This window comes from Sorex araneus, chromosome 4, assembly GCF_027595985.1.
Source record: "Sorex araneus isolate mSorAra2 chromosome 4, mSorAra2.pri, whole genome shotgun sequence".
Taxonomy (NCBI): Eukaryota; Metazoa; Chordata; class Mammalia; order Eulipotyphla; family Soricidae; genus Sorex; species Sorex araneus.
The window spans coordinates 197,099,094-197,117,263 of record NC_073305.1 but is presented as its reverse complement, the minus strand read 5'-3'; the positions used below and the strand labels follow the sequence as shown (position 1 = coordinate 197,117,263).

General features: G+C 60.7%; 1 protein-coding gene across 11 annotated transcripts in view; it reads right to left on the bottom strand.

Moving 5' to 3' along the window:
- Nucleotides 1-18,170, bottom strand: part of CUX1 (cut like homeobox 1) — a 209,315-nt gene that overhangs the window by 75,511 nt on the left and 115,634 nt on the right. For all 11 annotated transcript variants that reach the window (XM_055136481.1, XM_055136482.1, XM_055136485.1 and 8 more), the window contains exons 4-7: nucleotides 17,198-17,276; nucleotides 6,038-6,175; nucleotides 3,682-3,805; nucleotides 187-263 (exon numbers count right to left, since the gene is read on the bottom strand). In XM_055136481.1, the coding sequence (XP_054992456.1) occupies nucleotides 187-263; nucleotides 3,682-3,805; nucleotides 6,038-6,175; nucleotides 17,198-17,276 (418 nt within the window). The remainder of the gene's footprint in view (nucleotides 1-186; nucleotides 264-3,681; nucleotides 3,806-6,037; nucleotides 6,176-17,197; nucleotides 17,277-18,170) is intronic.

Genomic DNA, 18,170 nt, shown 5'->3' with positions numbered 1-18,170 from the left:
GAATTCATAGCCTCCTACCTCCACGTGGGTGACTGATGAAGCCAAGGTTGGTGGGGTGAGGTGCAAGGAGGTACCCGGAGTGTGGGCTCCCTCCAGCTCCCCGTCCCGCCCCAGGGATCAACCTGAGTGGGACAAGCGCCCCCCCCCCCCCCCCCCGCCCGCCCCGGCAGGCATCTGAGTCCCCACCTGTCTGCAGACTTTGAACTTTATGCTCGGCTTCCTCCAGCTTGGAGGTGGTAGACATCTGTGTCTCCTGCAGCTTTCTGCAAAGGAAAAGAGCAGCGCGAGGTCAGGCAGGGCCTCCGTTAGTGGCTGGACAGGGCCGGGGAGAGGCACCGCCCCCTCGCCAGGGGTGCAGCTCACGGGGCTGCCTCCTTGGGGGGTCTCAGGCTCCGTCCGGCCCCACGTGTCACACAATGTGAGTCTCGCACGGGGGAGCACCCGCGGGTGGGGACTGATGTAGCATGTTCCCAAGATGCCAGGGGTTTGGGGGGGTGGGGGAGAAGCCATCCGCACGCGCTCATTGTTTCCTGAGTTAGCCAAGAAGAATGATACATTTACATTTTGCTGACACAATGAAGGAATTTGTTGGAATAAAGGATGTACTAAATAGATATGACAGCTGTTCCATTTCTGTTATAATGGAATGCAAATTCCACTGCAGCACCTAATGGGGGAAATTCTGAATGTTTGAAAGCACATTCCACATATTTATCTCCCATGATCTCCAGATGAAGTCCCTGGTCAAAGAATAACATGCCTTCCCCCGATCTGCAGGGAGAAAAAAAAAAAAAACCTCTAAAAATAAGCTGATTATTTTTACATCGTATGAATATAACACACGGTCTCATCATAATGAGGCTGGGAAAACAGAAAAGTCGAAATTACACTGTTAAAAAATTTGTCACCTATGGAAAAGGCCTGCTTGCTTTACCACATATTCCAATGCTAAAACTAATATATGCTCTGAGGTAAGGAAAAAACCCATCACCACAAGTACTGCAGGGCGCACCCCTTCTCTTCCGGGGAGAGAACACACTCCCGACAGACCCTCTGCTGCTTTCTAGCGCTTATTCCTGCACGCCTGGATACAAAACGCAGAGTGCCATTCGCTGTCGCAAACCATGAGTTTGCAGGAAATTCATGACCCCAGAATGTCTGTCTCCACACACTCGGCTCCCTCTCCCCTGCGCGGCAAGGAGCAGCAGGCTCGCCCTCACTCTGACTCAGTGATCCACTGACGTAACTGTGGACACCGAGCTCACTTGGCGTTTCTTACTGAACAATTTTGCAGTGATGATGGCGCAGGCTCTGCAACACCGAAGCGTCAAACTTCTGGATAGAATCCGAGCACAGGGGGCTGGAGTGATAGCACAGCGGGTAGGACGTTTGCCTTGCACACGGCCGACCCGGGTTCAAATCCCAGCATCCCATATGATCCCCTGAGCACCGCCAGGAGTAATTCCTGAGTGCAGAGCCAGGAGTAACCCCTGTGCATCGCCAGGTGTGACCTAAAAAAAAAAACCAAAAAAAAAAAAAAAAAAAGAATCCGAGCACAGGGCAGGGGCCGGGGCCACGCACGGCGGGGAGGGCGCTGACCCCGCACGCAGCTGCCCTGGGCCGTCTCTGGCACCACATGGGGTCCCTCCTGGCACTGCCAGGAGTGATTCCGGGGCGCACAGCCGGAGGTCAGCCCTGAGCATGGCCAGCGGGGTGTGGACACCGACAAAACGTAACAAACCAAAAATTCTAGCACAGGAACTGTGACGGCTAGGGTAGGAGCGTTTCGGTTTGGTTTACTGACAGATATCGAGCAAGTTTTCCGCAAAAACCCTCACCACTGGGAAGTCCTGCCAACAACATCAGAGAAAAGTTCCCTGCGTGTCATCAGCCTGCATCCGTGAGACGGAATTTTATGCGGGTACAGAGGGGCACTGCTGTCTGCTTCCAGCCTTTGTCCGTGCTTCATTTTTCCCCTCATTCATTTGTAAGAATTCCTGGCACAGAAAGAAAATTAGCCCCTTTTCCTACATATTTCTTCCTAATTGATGACACTTTAGAAAACTGTTCAAGATTAACTAGGCCTATCTATGCAACTTTGCTTAGAAAGTTCTCTCCATTACAAAATTACTGAAAACAAAATAATCACTGGAGTTTTCTGTATGGACATTATTCTTCATTAGCATTGAAATGCCAGGGGCCAGGGGTGTGGCTCGGAGGCAGAGCACACTCCTCGGACACGAGGCACAGGGTTGGATCCTATAATGCCAAACCTAACAGCAGCAGCAAAAACACCAAAACAAACACCCCCTCACCACCCCCCCCGCCACCAAACTAAATATCCCAGAACCCAAAAATTACCCAGAACAACCAACAAACCTCAGATCCATTGTAGTTTGCTGGTGTGAGAAAATGAGGGTATATCTGACAGGTTATATCTATATGTATATATACACACAAATACATATATATATAATGTGTAACTTGTGTATTTTTATTTTATTTTATTTATTTTTTTTTTTGCTTTTTGGGTCACACCCAGCGATGCTCAGGGGTTACTCCTGGCTTTGCACTCAGGAACTACTCCTGGCGGTGCTTGGGGGACCATATGGGATGCCGGGGATCGAACCCGGGTCGGCCGCGTGCAAGGCAAACGCCCTACCCGCTGTGCTATCGCTCCGGCCCCGCTTGTGTATTTTTAAATATAATCAATTCCTCAAGGTCGTTTGAAAATAAGCCCAGGGCAGGAGTCCGGGGTGGACACTGGTGTTCCTGTCCACTCTAGCGATCCGTGGGGCAGCCAATGTGGCCGGGCTACCGAGCCCTCTGTGCCCAGCATTTTCCAGTTCCTCTCATGCCAGCTACCTTGGTGGCCTGTCCTTGGGTCCCTGAGGGGACCACTGGGAGCTGCGAGGTGCTGGGGCTCAAGGCGACTGTTGTCCAGCAGGCCCCACCTCTCGCCGGCTGCGCGCCCTGGCCCCCACCCCAGGATCAGTGACCTGGTGAGGACCTTGGCCGGCCTGGAGGTGGGTTTGGAATGCGGCCGGCTCTGAGTCTGCTCCACTTTCCGAGACTCCCTCTCTCAGGGGCCCACCCAGGGCCCACTTGTGAGATGCCATGGCCGGGGTCTGCAGTGGGCACCGGGGGAGGCCAGTGGTTCCTCCCGAGGGGCTTCATGTGAGGGGCCTGGATGCGGGACGGGTTGCGCCCTTTAACAGAGGGTCACAAGGGTGCCGAGTCCCTTCTCCCAGGCCAACAGCCCTCACTGTGGGCCCCCGGAGAAGCCCGTCGCCCCCAAGCGCCGTGCCCAGGCCTCTACACAGACCCCCGCCCCTCCCCTGCAGCCACACATCACCCATCTCCATAGCCACGACCCACACGCTCCCCCAGGCCACGGCAAGCTCTGCTCGGAAGGCCTCGGACACCCAACGTGGGCCCCTGCAGTGCTAGACGGCCGGGTCCCCGGGGAGGGGAAGAAACACACAGGGTCACACCCGTCAGGTCAGGCCCTGGGGTCACCGCCCTGTCCTCGCCTGACGGGGAAGGAGCCGACAGGAGGACCCATGTGAGGTGTCCCGCTCCCGTCCTCTGCCCTCGGTCCAGCTCGCAGACCCGGGAGCCCCTCCAGCCTCAGAGAATTCCGGCCCAGGCCCGCAGAGACACAGGCGCCCCGGAGCTCACCTCTCCTTCTCTGCAAAATCATTTTGTAACTTTTGTTCTTTTTCGAGTGCGATGGTCTCGGCTTGGTTCTTCAGAGTCTGCTCATATTCTCGGATTTTCTCTTTAAGTGCTTTTATCGTAACCTCTGCGGAGAGAAAAGAAAAAAAAAACCAAACCGGCCGCGTCAGAGCAGCGAGGGTGCTCGGAGTGCCAGACAAGGCCGCGCAGGCGGGCAGCAGCGCCCGCGCCCGGCTCTGACACAAAATCAATGCTCATGAGTCCCTTCGGAGACCTTTTACTCCCTGAATGTTAAATTGAACTTTAAGCGCTCGGGTGGCGGGATCAATGGGCTGTGCTGGGAAGAGGGTCCGGGCCTTCTCCAAGGCGGGTGAGATAAGGGTCCTAGCCCCACACTGAGGGGGGTTCACAGAGGGTCCCGAGCCCCTTCTTTCCAGGACACCGGCCCCTACCGTGTGGTGCGGAGGACGGTGGCAGAGCTGGGTGCCAGGTGGCCCCTTGCCAGGCCAGCACCTGGCAGATGTGGGGCCAGCGTGCCATGCTGGAGCCTTGTGGCACCGGCCCCAGGACCCCCCACCCCTACCCTGGCCCTCAGCCAACGCCCTGCTGCATGCCTAGGGCCCGCGTCTGCCTCTGGCCCAGAGAGGGAGGCTGAATCAGATGCAGGAGTGGGCCCGACCCTGACTCAGGCATGGGGGTGCTCCGGGCTGACGCCTCCCCGACACCCCGAGCCCGCCCACGTGCCCAGGGGGCTTGGGGAAGGCTCCTGTAAGGCAAGGCCAAGACCCAGACAGGGCTATGCTGGGGCCTGGGATCACATGACCCCATCTGGTAGCCTGTTCTTGTCCATCCATCCATCTGTCCAGCTGACGCAGGGGCTGGGGACGGAGCCCGGAGCCCCCACGTGCGAGGCAGGGTGCACCCCATTCGAGTGGTACCACAGGGCTGGGCGGGTAAAGCCAAGACCCCCTGGCTGCAGGAAGAAGCTGCCTTTCCCCCTGTGTTCAGGAGTGGCTCTGACTGCGGGGTACTGTGGCCTGCAGGCAGGGACGCAGGGTTACAGCTAGCCAGGACAGGGGGACAGGGGTGTCGGGGAAAGAACCCAGGCCCTGCATGTACAACAGTGTCGGGGGCACGAGGGAGGCTCCTGTTAGCACCAGCCCAGGGAACTTGGCCCTGGGTGAGTGGGGTTGGGGGGGATGGCGGCACGCAGGTCACTGGTGCCCTCGCTGGGGACGAGGAGCCCGCGCCAACACTGATGTCCCTGGGGCCACATGATCCCCCTCAGATCTTGTCTGCTGTGTCTGTGGGGGTGTAGGCGGGGCTCAGGGGACCATGCAGGGCCCCACAGGAGAGAAGGTGACATTTTCCTGGAGGTCCCGAAAAATCCTGCAGTGCCCAGGAGAGAAGGGTGGGAAGAATTTTCTGGAAACAGCAGCTCCCCAGGTGGGAGGAGGGGGAGGTCTGGGCCCGCAGACTGCATGCCTTTGTGTCTTTGGGTCCGAGACAATCTTGGGTGCTGGGCACCTCCTGGCCCTAGGGGGGACCAACACCCAAGGGCCCCCAAGCCAAGCAGCTGTCAGCAGAGGGGCCTGGAGCAGCCCCCAGCGGCCACAGCCGCCAGCAACGCCAAATCCAACAGCCCCGACACCAACCCCCGGGTAGGAAGCTGCTCGGCGTCCGGGCGCTCCCCGGTTACCCTCACCTGCTTGCTGCCTGCTGCCTGGGGGCTGCCCGCCCTCCCTTCCCAGACCCCGGCACAGGACCCCAAGGTCCCTCGGGCCCCAGAGGCCCCCGGCTCTGCGGGAGGGTGGGAGCGCACAGGAAGGGGCCCAGGGCCGGGCAGAAAACTCCTTCCTCCCCTCGAGCAGCCAAACGGGGGCAGGCTCTGGGGCGTGGTGTTCTTCTCGGGGGCCAAGAGTCAGCGGCCCCTCAGCCCCAGACTCCTGGGCACGCCTGCGCCTTAATGTATCGGCGCAATTGCTAAATGACTTACTGATGTGCCCTTTGATGGCGGGCTGGCGCCCGGCGGGTGGCGCCCACAGGCAGCGCATCTGTCTTGTAAGAGGCAGAGACGATCACATGACGAGGGCAGGAAGGAGAAGGGTTTTAAAAGGCTCTCTGGCCGGCCTCCCTCAGAGGCCGTAAACCCTGCCTGCCGCCGCCGCGCTGTGCTGTGCTACACTTGGGCGTTATCATTACCACCCCCCACTTTAGCGACTGGGGCGCCCTGCCCTGGCCGCAGGACACCTGTGACAGCCAGAGCGAGTCCCGACAGGACAGGGCAGGACGGCTGGGCCCGCAGAGGCCATTCCAGGAGCCGGGAGGGCGCGGGGCTGGGGCCGTGCCTCCCACCCACCTTGGTTCTTCACTTCCGCGAACTCCTTGTTGTACTCCTCCAGGGTTTCCCGAAGCTTCTGGTTCTCCGTCTCGATGTCGTGCAGCCGCTGCACCTTGAGCTGGAGCTGCTGCCCGAGGTCCAGGGCCGGCACGGGGTCTGCGCAAGAGGAGACGGGGGTCACCTGCGGTGCAGGGACACCGGCACTGCGTGACAGGTGCACGCCTGGGGCCGACAGGAAGCGGGGAGCGGATGGCACAAGCGGAGGTGCCCCAGGAGGCCCCTGTGACTGGCAGCAGGGACGCGCACACAGGCACCGTGACAAGCTTCCCTTCTGCTCTCCGCCCCCTGCAGACCCCTCAGGGACGTTCGTTCTCCCTGCCTTTCACAGAATAAACTCAAGCGCAGGGGAGTGGAGGGCAGGGCAGGTTTCCCCAATTGTCCGGGGCAGAGACGGTGCCCTGGCCAAGGAACTCTCCGACCCTGAGGAGATACTGATTTGTGGGCAGCAGCTATACCCCAACACTGCAGAGACCCCACTTTCTGCCTGGACCCTTCTACCTTTCCCCAGAGGCCAGGGTGCCGAGCTGGTCCCCCCAGGCCGGTCCGGTCTAGGCCACTACCCTGCTGACTGCCGTGGCCAGCAGGTGGGGTGGTCTCTGTCTTCACCATAACTGAGCAGAGTGCAGGGACCGTAGCTTCCTTTGGACTCAGCGACAGTACCCAGCAGAGCACCTGCAGGCATTGTGGGGCCATGGGAGGGTCCCAGTCTTGGGATCAAGAGAAGACCCTAATTTTTGACCACACCTGGCAGTGCTCACGGACCACTCCTGGCAGGCTAGGGGCACCACATGGGGTGCTGGGATTGAACCTACACTGGCCACATGCAAGCAAACACTCTCCCCGCGGTGCTCTCGCTCCGGCCCCGTCTGTAGACGCTGGTGCCACTGATGAACGTCAAGCGTGAAGCCCAGGGCCCCCCAGGGCCCCCCAACCACCCTGGCTCCAGGAAGCTCGGGCTGGGCCCCGCTCCCTCGCATGCAGCTGGCACATCCCCAGGGAGCCAGGGTCTCCGTGAGGCTAACAAGCGGGCCCCGGGGAGCATCGAGCGCCCAAGAGGGGCATGTGCTGGGTGTTTATACAGCTCATGGACACGCCACTTTCTCATCTGGGACTGTTCATTGTTGTTTTAATTTGCACTAAAATATTTACATTAAATTAGATTTCCAAAGCTATTTTGGGGAGACGGGTCCTGGTGAGTTACTAGTAGCAACTAAAGACCAAATGCCTCCGGCCAGTCCTGGGCACGTTTCCCGCTTTAGTTTCAGGGTATTTCCCGGGCACCTCCGCTCTGCACCTTGGTCCCTCCACCCCTGTCCCCTGCCCCAGAGCTGCCAACGGAACCTGATGCAGTGGGCAGGGGGGTGCGAGACGAGCGGTGAACCCCTGGGTGTGGCGGCTGGCACAAACCGGGCACGGCCTTCCTCCGTCCTCAAGCTCCCTCCCGGCTGCTCCTCCTGCCTCACCGCAGGCTTCCAAGAGAAGGGCTTCCCCGTGGGGCCCATCACGGCCTGCCACTGGCCGCGGGACAGGCTGATGCCCAGAACACAGAATCCGCCCCACGCGCCACGTCGCGTCGAGGCAGACTTCAGGCTACACGGCTGTTGACTGACTAAGCGCCTACAGCATCTGAATACTGTTTTGGATGATGTAAAAGGCATTGCTAAAGTACCTCTTAGGCTTAATTTTTATTACTTGTATTAAAGGAACGGCTAATTACCACATGACAATATAATGACTCTAGCATGTTCGGGCGAAAGACCAAAACAATGAATTTCAGCATGCCAACCCCCAACCTGCATGTTAATGTCGGGGGAATCATAGCGTTTTGTCCCGTAATGGTTTCCAAGGCCATCGGTGCGGCTCCTTCGCCACGTCACGGGCTCGCCATCCTGGCAGCTCCCCGAGGGAGCCGTCCCGGGGAGGCGGGGGAGGGGAGCATGGACCTGGCAGGGTCCCGGCCCACTGGGCCCGGCACCCTCCCCGTCAACATGCTTTGCTGCTGCTCGACCCACCCGACAGGACAAACTCGCGAAGCGCTTTACAACCGTCTCCCACTTAATTCCCAGCGCGCCTCCGAGGCGTTGCGCAGCTCCTGACGCAACGCGGGCCTCCGAGAACACGATGAGACGACTCCCCGCTTCCTTTCCTCAGCCCCTCCGAGGCCCATAGCCTTTCCTGCCTTCAGAAGGCTGGTGTGGGGGGGCGCTGTGGGGGTCCCCACTGGCCCCTCACCCGAGGGAGGAGGGAGACGTGGGCCAGGCGGGCAGGCAGGGGTCATCCTCAGGGAGATGAGTGCTTCCTGGCCCAGCAGCCCGCCACGTCGTACTGTCTCCTTGACATGGACATTGCCGTGTTTCCCAAGCACCCATCTGCTGGGTACAGCACTGGACGGACAGCGAGTCGGGCGGGCCGGGGCCGGGTTCAGACAGAGAAACTGCTCAAACAACGGAGGTGCCCACAGAGGAGCAGACGAGTAGGAGAATGGCCCCCCGAGGGAAAGGCCCGTTGTCTTAGACTGGAGACAGGGGGCCGGAGAGAGAGCACTGTGGGCAGGGCGCCCGCCTCGCACACAGCCAACTCGGGAGTCATCCCTGAGCACTGCCGTGTGGCCCAAACCTCCCCGCCCCCACAGAGGAGGCAGCCCGGCCTGGGGCCGAGGCTCAGTGGCCGAGCATTTGCCTGGCACCATGCGGGGGCAGGAGCAGGTGGGATGAGTCTGTATCAGGCACGCTAAGGGCGTCGTGCCGCCCGGCACTGCGGGACACAAAGGTGAAGCCGATGCTTTGCTCTCCGAGACACGCCAGGCTAAAGGAAACGAAGGAGGCAGGCGAAGCCAGCCCGGCCGCCCGACACGCCGGCACGGGAGAGGGGAAAGAGGGTGTGCCAGAGGGGGCCTCTCCCAGGGTCCCCGCTCACGAACGACAGACAAGTGGAAGCCGGCAGGGGCCAGCGTGAGCCGGGGGCGGAGGCGTGCCGCGGGGTGACTGAGGTTTGGGGAGTGCAGGAAGTGCCAGCAGGGCCAGGCCCTGGAAGCGAGTCTGCAGCGAGCTGTGTCTGGACTTGATCCCACTCTGGAAAGGAACTCGCGCCTGACGGGGGCAGGAGACAATCCACCTCAGGTGGGGCTGGAGCCACGGCAGCAGGAGGGCGGCCTCACGCGCAGCCCACCCAGTTCCGTCCCCGGCATCCCACAGAGCCAGGGGAACCCCTGAGCATCGCCGGGTGTGACCCAACCCCCCCAGCCCCCCAAAGGAAAGAAAACTTCCGGCTCCTGACCCCAGGAAAGGCCCCGGCACTGTAGCGGCCAAGCCCCTGAAGATTCTGAGCTGGAAGGGCGCCACCGTGTCCCATCTCCGTTCGCTTGGTTCTGGGGCGACTCCTGGCTGGTGCAGGTTGGGGTGCTGCCCCGGTGGTCGGCAGAGCAGGTGGTGCTGCAAAGGGAATCCATTCCTGCCCCCCTTCACCCCATGACATCCCCTCCTGCCCTCTGCACCCCATTTTCCTTTAAGAAATGAAGTGTTCCAAGTTGGCCGGCCGGGCCGTGCGACCCTTCAGGTGGCCTTTGAAGCAGACAGCGCGTTTTAGGAGAAACAGCGCTTCCTGTGAGCCTCCTGACGGCCCCTGAGCGGGGAGCTGCCTGGGCAGGGCAAGGCTGTGTCTGTGCAACTGCGGGTCTCCACCCTGCCATCTGAGGGGCCACAGCTGAGCTACTAGGGTCCCTCTGCACCCGCCCCCCAGCTGGCTTCCAGCTGCGATGTGCCCCCGCCTCCGAGGAGGCTGCTGGGAACTCCCACTTGGAAACAACCCGAACAGGAACCGAGTCAACCCCCCAGGAGGCTGTTTACAAAACGTGGTGCCCCAAGTCACTCACTTCAGAGATCAAATAACAGGGAACGCGAAAACCCCGCTGGCCACAGTTCCCCACGCTTCTCAGCGGCACACACAGGGATTTCAAAGGAGGGCGCCGAGCTCGCACAGACGGCCGGGCTGAGTGCGCTTCCTTGGGAGCCGCTTTCCGGCCATTTATGGCAGTCATTAAGCCCAAGAGCAAAACCAACACAATCGTGGAGACTCCTGCTCCGGGCCCAACAGATTAACTGGTACTGGACTTGCCCTTGGCCATAAACAACCGCGGCCAAGGGCAGCAGGGAGACCATCGGAGACAGCTCGGACAGGCGTTGCGCAATCCCCAGCTGGCCCAGGATCTCTGGGTGTGCATGGGCAGGAGGGCCTGGCCGGCTCTGAGCAGCACTGCTGGGTGGGGAGGACGGCGGTGAGACGGTCCCCGCCTCGGGCACTTGCAGGGCAACGTGCCAGGCAGGAGGGAGAGGTGCAGAGTAGGGGAGAGAGCGCTGAGAGGTGACGGCGGCCGAGCTCCTTAAAGTGGGGGCCGCCAAATAGGTGGATGTGAAAAACTGTTTAGAAATACATTTCTTGGGGGCCAGAGTGCTAGTACAGCGGGGAGGGCGTTTGCCTTGCATGCAGCAGACCCGGGTTCGATCCCCGGCATCCCAGGTCCACCAAGAGTGATCCCTGAGCTCAGAGCCAGGAGAAAGTCCTGAGCATTGCCAAATGTGGTTCCCCTGCCCCCAAAAATAAATAAATCCTGATGGATTATCAGCAACTCAACGCTTGAACTGTGCATTTATTGCCTATAGCTGGGGTCAGGTAAAGGTCCCTCAGATGAAACGGGGTCACAAGAGGGCAAGGCTTGTTAAGGAGCCCCGAGCTAGAGCTGTGAGCCTGGGGTATGCTGAGGGGCGCTCTGTTGGTTCCCAGGAGGACACTAGGTGACAGCTTTCTGAAAGGGGGCAGCAGGCAAGTCAGCCAGGAGTCTGTGTGTTGGAGCTCTGGAGCTCCAGGCCAGCGGGGAGTGCGCTGGCCTTGCACACGCCAACCTGGGTTCCATCCCCGGCATCCCAGAGCGTCCCCGAGCAGGGAGTGGGGCCCGAGTGCTGAGCCAGGAGTAACCCCCCTGAGCAGTGAGGTGTGGCCCCACAAAGCACACCAAACAAGGAACGGAAGTTTTCGGGCAGTTTCCGTCCGTGGAAGGCCGGGGACTTCTCTGTGACGAGCTGCCAGGGAGGACGGACCTGCCAAAGAGCGGGGTCCCGGGACAGAAGCACCCAGGGGGGAAGCTAAACTGACCCCGACTTCAAGCCTCTTCCTGCTGCCCTCCCTGCTCCAACACTGCTGCAGGACGACGACTGCGCTGGTCCGTGGAACGCAGCTGCCGGCCGCTCCAACCCCAACGCTCGGGAACAGCAGCACGACCCAGCTGGTGGCTGCACGGTACAAACGTGGGCAGGGCACGGGGAGCAGAGGGACAGGGGAGGGTGGCCGTCGGTAATGGAAACGATCAGAAATGACAGGAAAAATGGGGCAAGCGGACAGTAACGAAAGCAGCTATTATAAGCACGCACAGGATTTAGAGAACGCTCAGAAATAAGGGAGTGAAAACACACAGGCAGATGGACTGCAACTCCACCGTGAGTGCAGATCAAACTTCCCCAGATCGAGTAGCACAGATTGGTCACCGGGAAGCAAACAAACCAAACTGGGGGGAGGGGGGAACCAGACGCCCCGGAAACCTACGGAGTGATCTCAGACAATCCAGTCCACACAACCCAGAGAGGGCTACGCTGAGCAAACCAGGGTAAGAATTTCCAAATACGGCCAAAACTGCAGATCTGGAAATCAGGGGCACACGACACACTGGAGGCAGACACACAGGACGAACACTGCTGGAGAGAATGGGGAAAGAAAACCCCGCGCCGAGACGGGCCGGAGAAGGCAGGGCTACAGAGGACGGGTGGGGACAAGTGGCTGTGGGCTCCGTGTGGCCAGCACCCGGCGGGCTGGAGCTTCCCGATTTCTCGTTTTGGGGGGTGAGACCTGACTCAGAGCTTGGGGTCGTGCTGAGCAGTGCCCTGGCCAGGGAGGTGGAGACCTTTCTCCAGGTGGACGGAAGCTGGGAGAATTGAAGGTCACGGTTCCTCCTCCCTGGAACGGCAGCGGGGTGCTGGGAGACCCACACTGTCTCATTTTTTCTTTCAAGAGGAGGCTGCGGGTGACGCCACGTCATGTGTGTGGGTCAGCGCTCACAGCACTGCCTGGTCAACTGCCACCCCTAACACTGGCCACTGGCGCCGTAACATGAGTAGGAGAGAAGCGAGGGCGATACTATCCATCATGCAGCGGACTCGACTTACTCTGTGAACCCCAACACGTTGTCTGCAGGACGGCGTCCCAGACGGAGGGCGCGGGGTGGGAAGCCCCAAAGTCACCACTTACAAAACAAAGTGCTCTAGAAAAACCAATGGACGGGCAGCCTAAATAACATTGTGAAAAAAGACTCAATTCAGGCAAAAGGAAGTGGGCAAATCCAACAAAGGAGCACAGAAATACTCAATGGGAGACTCCCACCCCATTTTACCCATCGCCACAGTGAACGCTGGAGGCCAACAGCCCTCTGAGAAGGTGGATTGTCAGACAGGAAAAGGCCAGGCACAGCCTTTTACAGGAAATGCAGTGACAAATCAGGCAAGAGCAGTAAAAGACAGAACACGAGAACAATGATCAAAAGAAAGTTGAAGCACCTACACGGAAGATCAGACGGGCCGAGAGACGCGCCCGAATCACTCGGGTGTGTGTGTGTGCTTGCGGCGGGGGGGGGGGTTATGGGGGTCAGGGCGTGTGTGGGGTTTGGGGGTGCTATGGACGGGTGGTATATGGGGTGTGTGGGTGTGTGTAAGGACGTGAGGGAGGTATGCTGTGGACCGGGTTGTGGGGTACGTGAGTGGCAGCTGGGACACTCCCGGAGACCCCCGGTCTGCTGCATGGCTTTGGTGGAGGCAGCCCTGCGGGGTGGGGGCGGGAGTGGGAGAGGCACTTTAGAGACAGGGCTGGGCTACAGGCTCTGAGGTACTTGGGCAGGAGAGGGTCCAGGCCCACACGTTTGGGGCCGGGGTCACTACAGGGCAAAGATGGCCCTACAGGGCTCAGGGGAGACCCCATTCTTTTTTTTTTGAGAGACCCCATTCTGAGGTCACTCCTACATGGTGCCTGAGAATCCCCCCGGGTGGAGGAGGAAAGGGGCACGCAGGCATGCCCGTTCTCGGGAGTCCCCGAAGTGACCTCGCCCTCTGGGCATGCCAGCTGCATGGAGACCAGGACAAGAAGCAGGAGGGGACGAGTGTGGCCCAGCCGTCACCTGGGGTTCCACATAGGGCTTCCCTGGATCCCAGGCCGTGACATGGGGGACCACAGGGACCCCCCTACCTGCTCCCCCATCCCAGCTGGTCCAAACCCACTGTCACCGCCCGAGGGGGCCGGGACCCCGGCAAGGCCATCCCTGCGATGACATCACAGCGCAGACGCGCCTTTGCGCCAGGACCCGCTCGCTAATGCGATCGTGCGATTACATAATTAACCCAGCTGTCTCATTAGGAAAATCAACTGGAATTCAGGGGTAATTAGTCTCCGCGCGATTAGCATGCTGATGAGCGCCTGGTGAGCGCCGTCGAGATCGCACCAGTGCCAGGACCACCCCAGTCAGGGGAACCCTGCAGGGAGGGGCAGCGGCCACAGGCCTGGCTGGTCAGCGCACAGGGCCTTCAGACGTGGGGGACGAAGGGGGGCTGACCAGGTCCTGAGCCCGTCTGGACCTGGCAGTGGAGCATGGGAGGCAGGCAGGGTGCCCACCATGCGGCCCGGTTGGGGGCACCCCTGACCCTGGCTGGGCTGGGCTCCGCCACATGAATAAGCCTTTTCCCTGAGGGTGACCTGAGGACGGGGTAGGGGTCCCGCAGTGTGGGCTCGGCACCGAGAGGTGCCTCCGAGAGTGTGGGCACCAGTGGGCATGGCTGCCAACGCCCTGCCGGCCTGGCCGCCAGGAGCTCCCCGCGCCCTTTGCACCGTGCTGGAAGCAGGAGGAGTCTCCCGCGGACGCAGCAGCATCTTCTCCCAAGAGCCCTGACCAGCGGCCAGGAGGCTGGAGAATCCCAGTGACCACATGTCCCGACTTGGGGCAGGCGAATGGCCCAAAGGACCCAGGAGCCACCTCCCCCTGGGAGGAAGGGAAGCCAGATCTCACACAGAGCAAGTCCTGCTTGTTCCTGGGGCCTCAGATGTGAGGGGACACTCAGCGGGGTGCGCGTGTGTGGCAGGGCCAGGGTGCAGGACTGGGCAGGGAGGCCTGCCGTGTGGTCCTCTGAGGGTCCCCGCAGCTGTGTGCCAGTTAGTTCCCCAGGTGCCAACACACGGAGCTCTGGGGCATCGCTGGGGAAAGTGACAGTCCATCCCGCTGGCCACGGGCTTCCACTGGCCAAACCCTGACCACGCGCTGCCTGGTCTTTGCAGGCTTTGGCCTGAAGGACCCCCCAAAAGGAGCTTGGGGCACTGGCCGAGAATCTGCAGCTCAACTAAAACCCTGCCCCTCTCCACTGTGCGGCCTTCTGGAACATCATTCCTGCTTCTGGGCCGAGACTCCGCTTGACACGCTCATCAGCGTGTCCCGCAACCACTCAACCACGCTCTGTGCTTCAGCTCCGGGCCCATCCGGGGGCCGTGCGGATGGCAAGCCGGACAGTCCACTGTGTAGCCCACCCTATCTAGGGCAACAAACACAAGCCCATCGTGGAGCCCTGAGGCCAGAGCCAGGGCCCCGTGCAGGCACACAGCAGGGACGTGACACGCGCCCGCATCACGTGTCCGTGAGCTGCGAGGGACGGTCCCGCCAGCCTATATATGACACATTCTCGCCTTGTCCTGCTTCCTCTGCATCTGAGGTGACGGCCAGGCCCTTGCACACAGGGAACCTTATCATGACGCAGAGGTGACGCAGACTTGGAACCTTTTCCTGGACATGTTGGGCCCCTGACAGTCCTGAACCCCTGCTGTCACCGGCACTCAGGAAGGCAGACCCGGGGGGCCCCCCCGGGAGTCCCCTGTGACAAGCTGCCAGCCGACTTCTTCAGGTTGGTTCCTTGTGGGGTTAATCATTAGCGACTTAATAAATACAAACCTCAATTAGACGGGTTGTAAAGCTAAAAATAAATAAATAAACACCTGCAAGTTTACAATGATCCCTTTATGTGGATTGGGCCCGCGGAAGAGGCATCAAGGAGGGAACTGACAGATGTGGCCACCGACAGTGGCGCTGGGACTATGGCCTTCTCTCTCTCGAGAGCCGTGGCCGGGACCAGAAAGGCAGGGGCGCTGGGGGCTGGGTGAGGAGCGGCGCGGAGCTAGTGCAGCCATCAGCGAGCTCGTGGGCACGGTCAGCTGAAGGCTGCCTCCGGGTCTGCAGCAGAGGCTGCTGGCAGGAGTGCGGAGCTGGGAGGTGCATGAGGAAGGGGAGCGGGAGACAGACGAGCCCAGAAAGGTTGAGGGAAGCCGGGCGTGGCGTGTGGCGCTGTGCTGTGGGTCAGAGCCTGGCCGTGGAGCACCAGTGGTGGCGTGTGATCCCGAGAGTCCCCCCTGCCCTGAAACGTGTCTCCAGGCAGGTCATGCTCAGAGGCAGGAGTCAGGGCAGGTTGCGTGTGGGAGCGGGTGGGGTCCTGAGATCAGGCAAACGCAGAAACCATCTGCGTGAGCATCAGACACGGCCATGAGCCCACTCACGACCAACTAACTATACAGAGGCCACTGTGGGCAGCAGCGGGCAGCCCCGGAGCTCCTTCTTGGGGAAGACCCTGATGCCTGGCCCAGGCCCGGGTGCCAGCTGGGTGCTCGGCGCAGCAGGAACGTCAGGAGGAGGTTGGCAGGCCTGGATGACTGGGGCCCACCCTGCCAGCTCCCAGGTGCCCCTGGAGATGCTGCCCACCCCTGCTTCCCTTCTCCCCTCTCCAAAAATAAAAAACAACAACTGGGTTGTGCATGGAGGGATGGAGTGGCCAGACCTAGAACCTTCTGGAATGAAGCCCATACTGCAGGCAAGTGGTCAGGACGGGGACACGGGCACATTACAGACAGCAGGCATTGGAGATTCTCTGGGTCTCTGGCCGGGGCAGAGCAAGCCCGGCCCTTGCAACTAAGTCACAAGGTCCAAGAAAACCCCGGAAAGGCAGCGCTGGGGGCGGGGCGAGGGGGCTGCTGCCCCAGGCAGGTGGGAGATGTGCCCGCTGGACATCCCACAGATCGTTCACTCGGGAGAGCCTCCAGGAACCCCTGGGCAGATGCCAACTCCAAAAATCAAAAGGCAGGGAATGGGGACTCTGAGCTGGGAAGTGCCCACACAGGAAGACAGGAAGAGGCCCGAGCCTCCCGAGGGGGACCCTTCTTCAGCCCGAGGCTGGTCCTCTTGTTTGCATGTTCTGGGTTGCACCTGGCAATGATCAGGGGACACGAGGGGCTGTGGGAGATGGACCTGGGTAGCCCATGGACACAGCAAGCGCCCTTCCCCCATACGAGGCTCTGGCCCCTTGGCTGTTCTCTCTTCCAGATGAGCAAACTGAGTCCGGAGAGGAAAGGAACTCGGGACAAGGCTGTCCCCAGCGTCCGCCTCACACACGTGCAGGCTTCCGTCAGCACCACCCCAACAAAGTCCCCTGAAGGAGAAGTTGAGGCTTTATTTTGCTCCACTCTGGCAATTCTCGGAAACCCGGGGGAAGGAGAGACAGACAGACTGACAGACACTGACAGCACTGCTAGCCAGGGCAGCAAAATCACCTTCCTTGGACTTAAGTGACCCCCTAACTGTGGGCTCTAAATCTTTCCGCGCTGACTGAGTGAGACGCAGTCACTGTGTCCCTCGCTGCCTCCTGGACTCCAGGTTGGGGTCCCAGGAACAGGCCAGCGGGCAGGGCTCAAGGCACCTCCACTCTGCCCTGAACCTCGCAGGCGGGAAGGGAAGCCCCGCAAGCCTTGTTACCGCAGCGCTGTTCCGCCCAAAGCAGAAACTGCCCACATCTCAGCCACAGTGAACGCAGCCGCGATCTGTCCCCTGGTCACAATACTCTAGACAAAGCTGCGGCCAGAGGGAGCGGGTGGCCGGGTCACTGGGGAGGCATCCCAGCTGCTCCTGAATGTGGCTGTAGTCGGCCCAGACCCCTGGCATGTGATGCTGTTGATGGTCTGGTTCGCCGGAAGCCCCTGAACCACCATCTCTCCGCTCACCTGGGACATCGATCAATCTCTTGTAGACATTCAGGAAGGCGGCCTCGGCTTCTTTGCTTCTTTTACTCAGTGCATCAATCTGAAGGGGAATGGAAGGAAGGAAAAACAGGGGTTAAACGAATAGTCACTGCATGTCCAGAAGTCTCTGGTGCAAATGCAGTTAAATCTCCATGTGAACGCCGAGAGGGGGTGGCGGAGGGGAGTGTCTCCCCAATTCCCTGTGCTGGGCGAGCAGCGAGGGGAGGAGGCAGGAGGGAGGCCGCTCCTAACCTCGGGCCTCGGGATGGGGTGCCATCTCCTTTCCCTGACTCTGAGCCGACCCACACGGCCGGAGACACAGCTCTGAGGGGCAGGCCTGGCCCAACTCGCCTGCTGGGGACCCCGAGAAAGACTATGATCGGACAAGTGAGATCTGAGCCACCCCACAAGCAGCCCACCGGGGCGGAGGCAGCCGCACCAAGCGCAGCTCGTCCCTACATCGCCCACACGGTTCTCTGGGAAACCTGATTTCCCTCTTGCTGGGGCTGGGGGCGACGGGGGGATGCTCTGGATTAAGTCCGGAGTCTCCCGCTGAGCTCCCAGCCCCGGAGTGTGGTGGACACACAGGCTGGGGAAGAGAGCAGGTCCCCTGGTACCCGCGGACGGAGCTGCTGGAGCGTTGGGTGGGGGTGGGGGGAGCGGACAGGAGAAGGAGGCGGCTTGCGCCCTGGTCTGGGCATGGAGTGACAGGAAGACACAGAGAGGTCCGGGACAACCAGGAGCTCCCACCACTTCTGTGTGTGCGGGGGCTGACCCAGCTATGCTCAGGGCTGACTCCTGGCTCTGTGCTCAGGGATCACTTCTGGTGGCACTTGGAGGACCACATGGGGTGCCGGGGATTGAACTCGGGTCAGTCCTGTGCAAGATCAGTGTCCTTGCAGCTGGAAAGGCCTTGTCCACCGAGCCCGCCCCGCCAAGCCACGTGGCCTCCAGG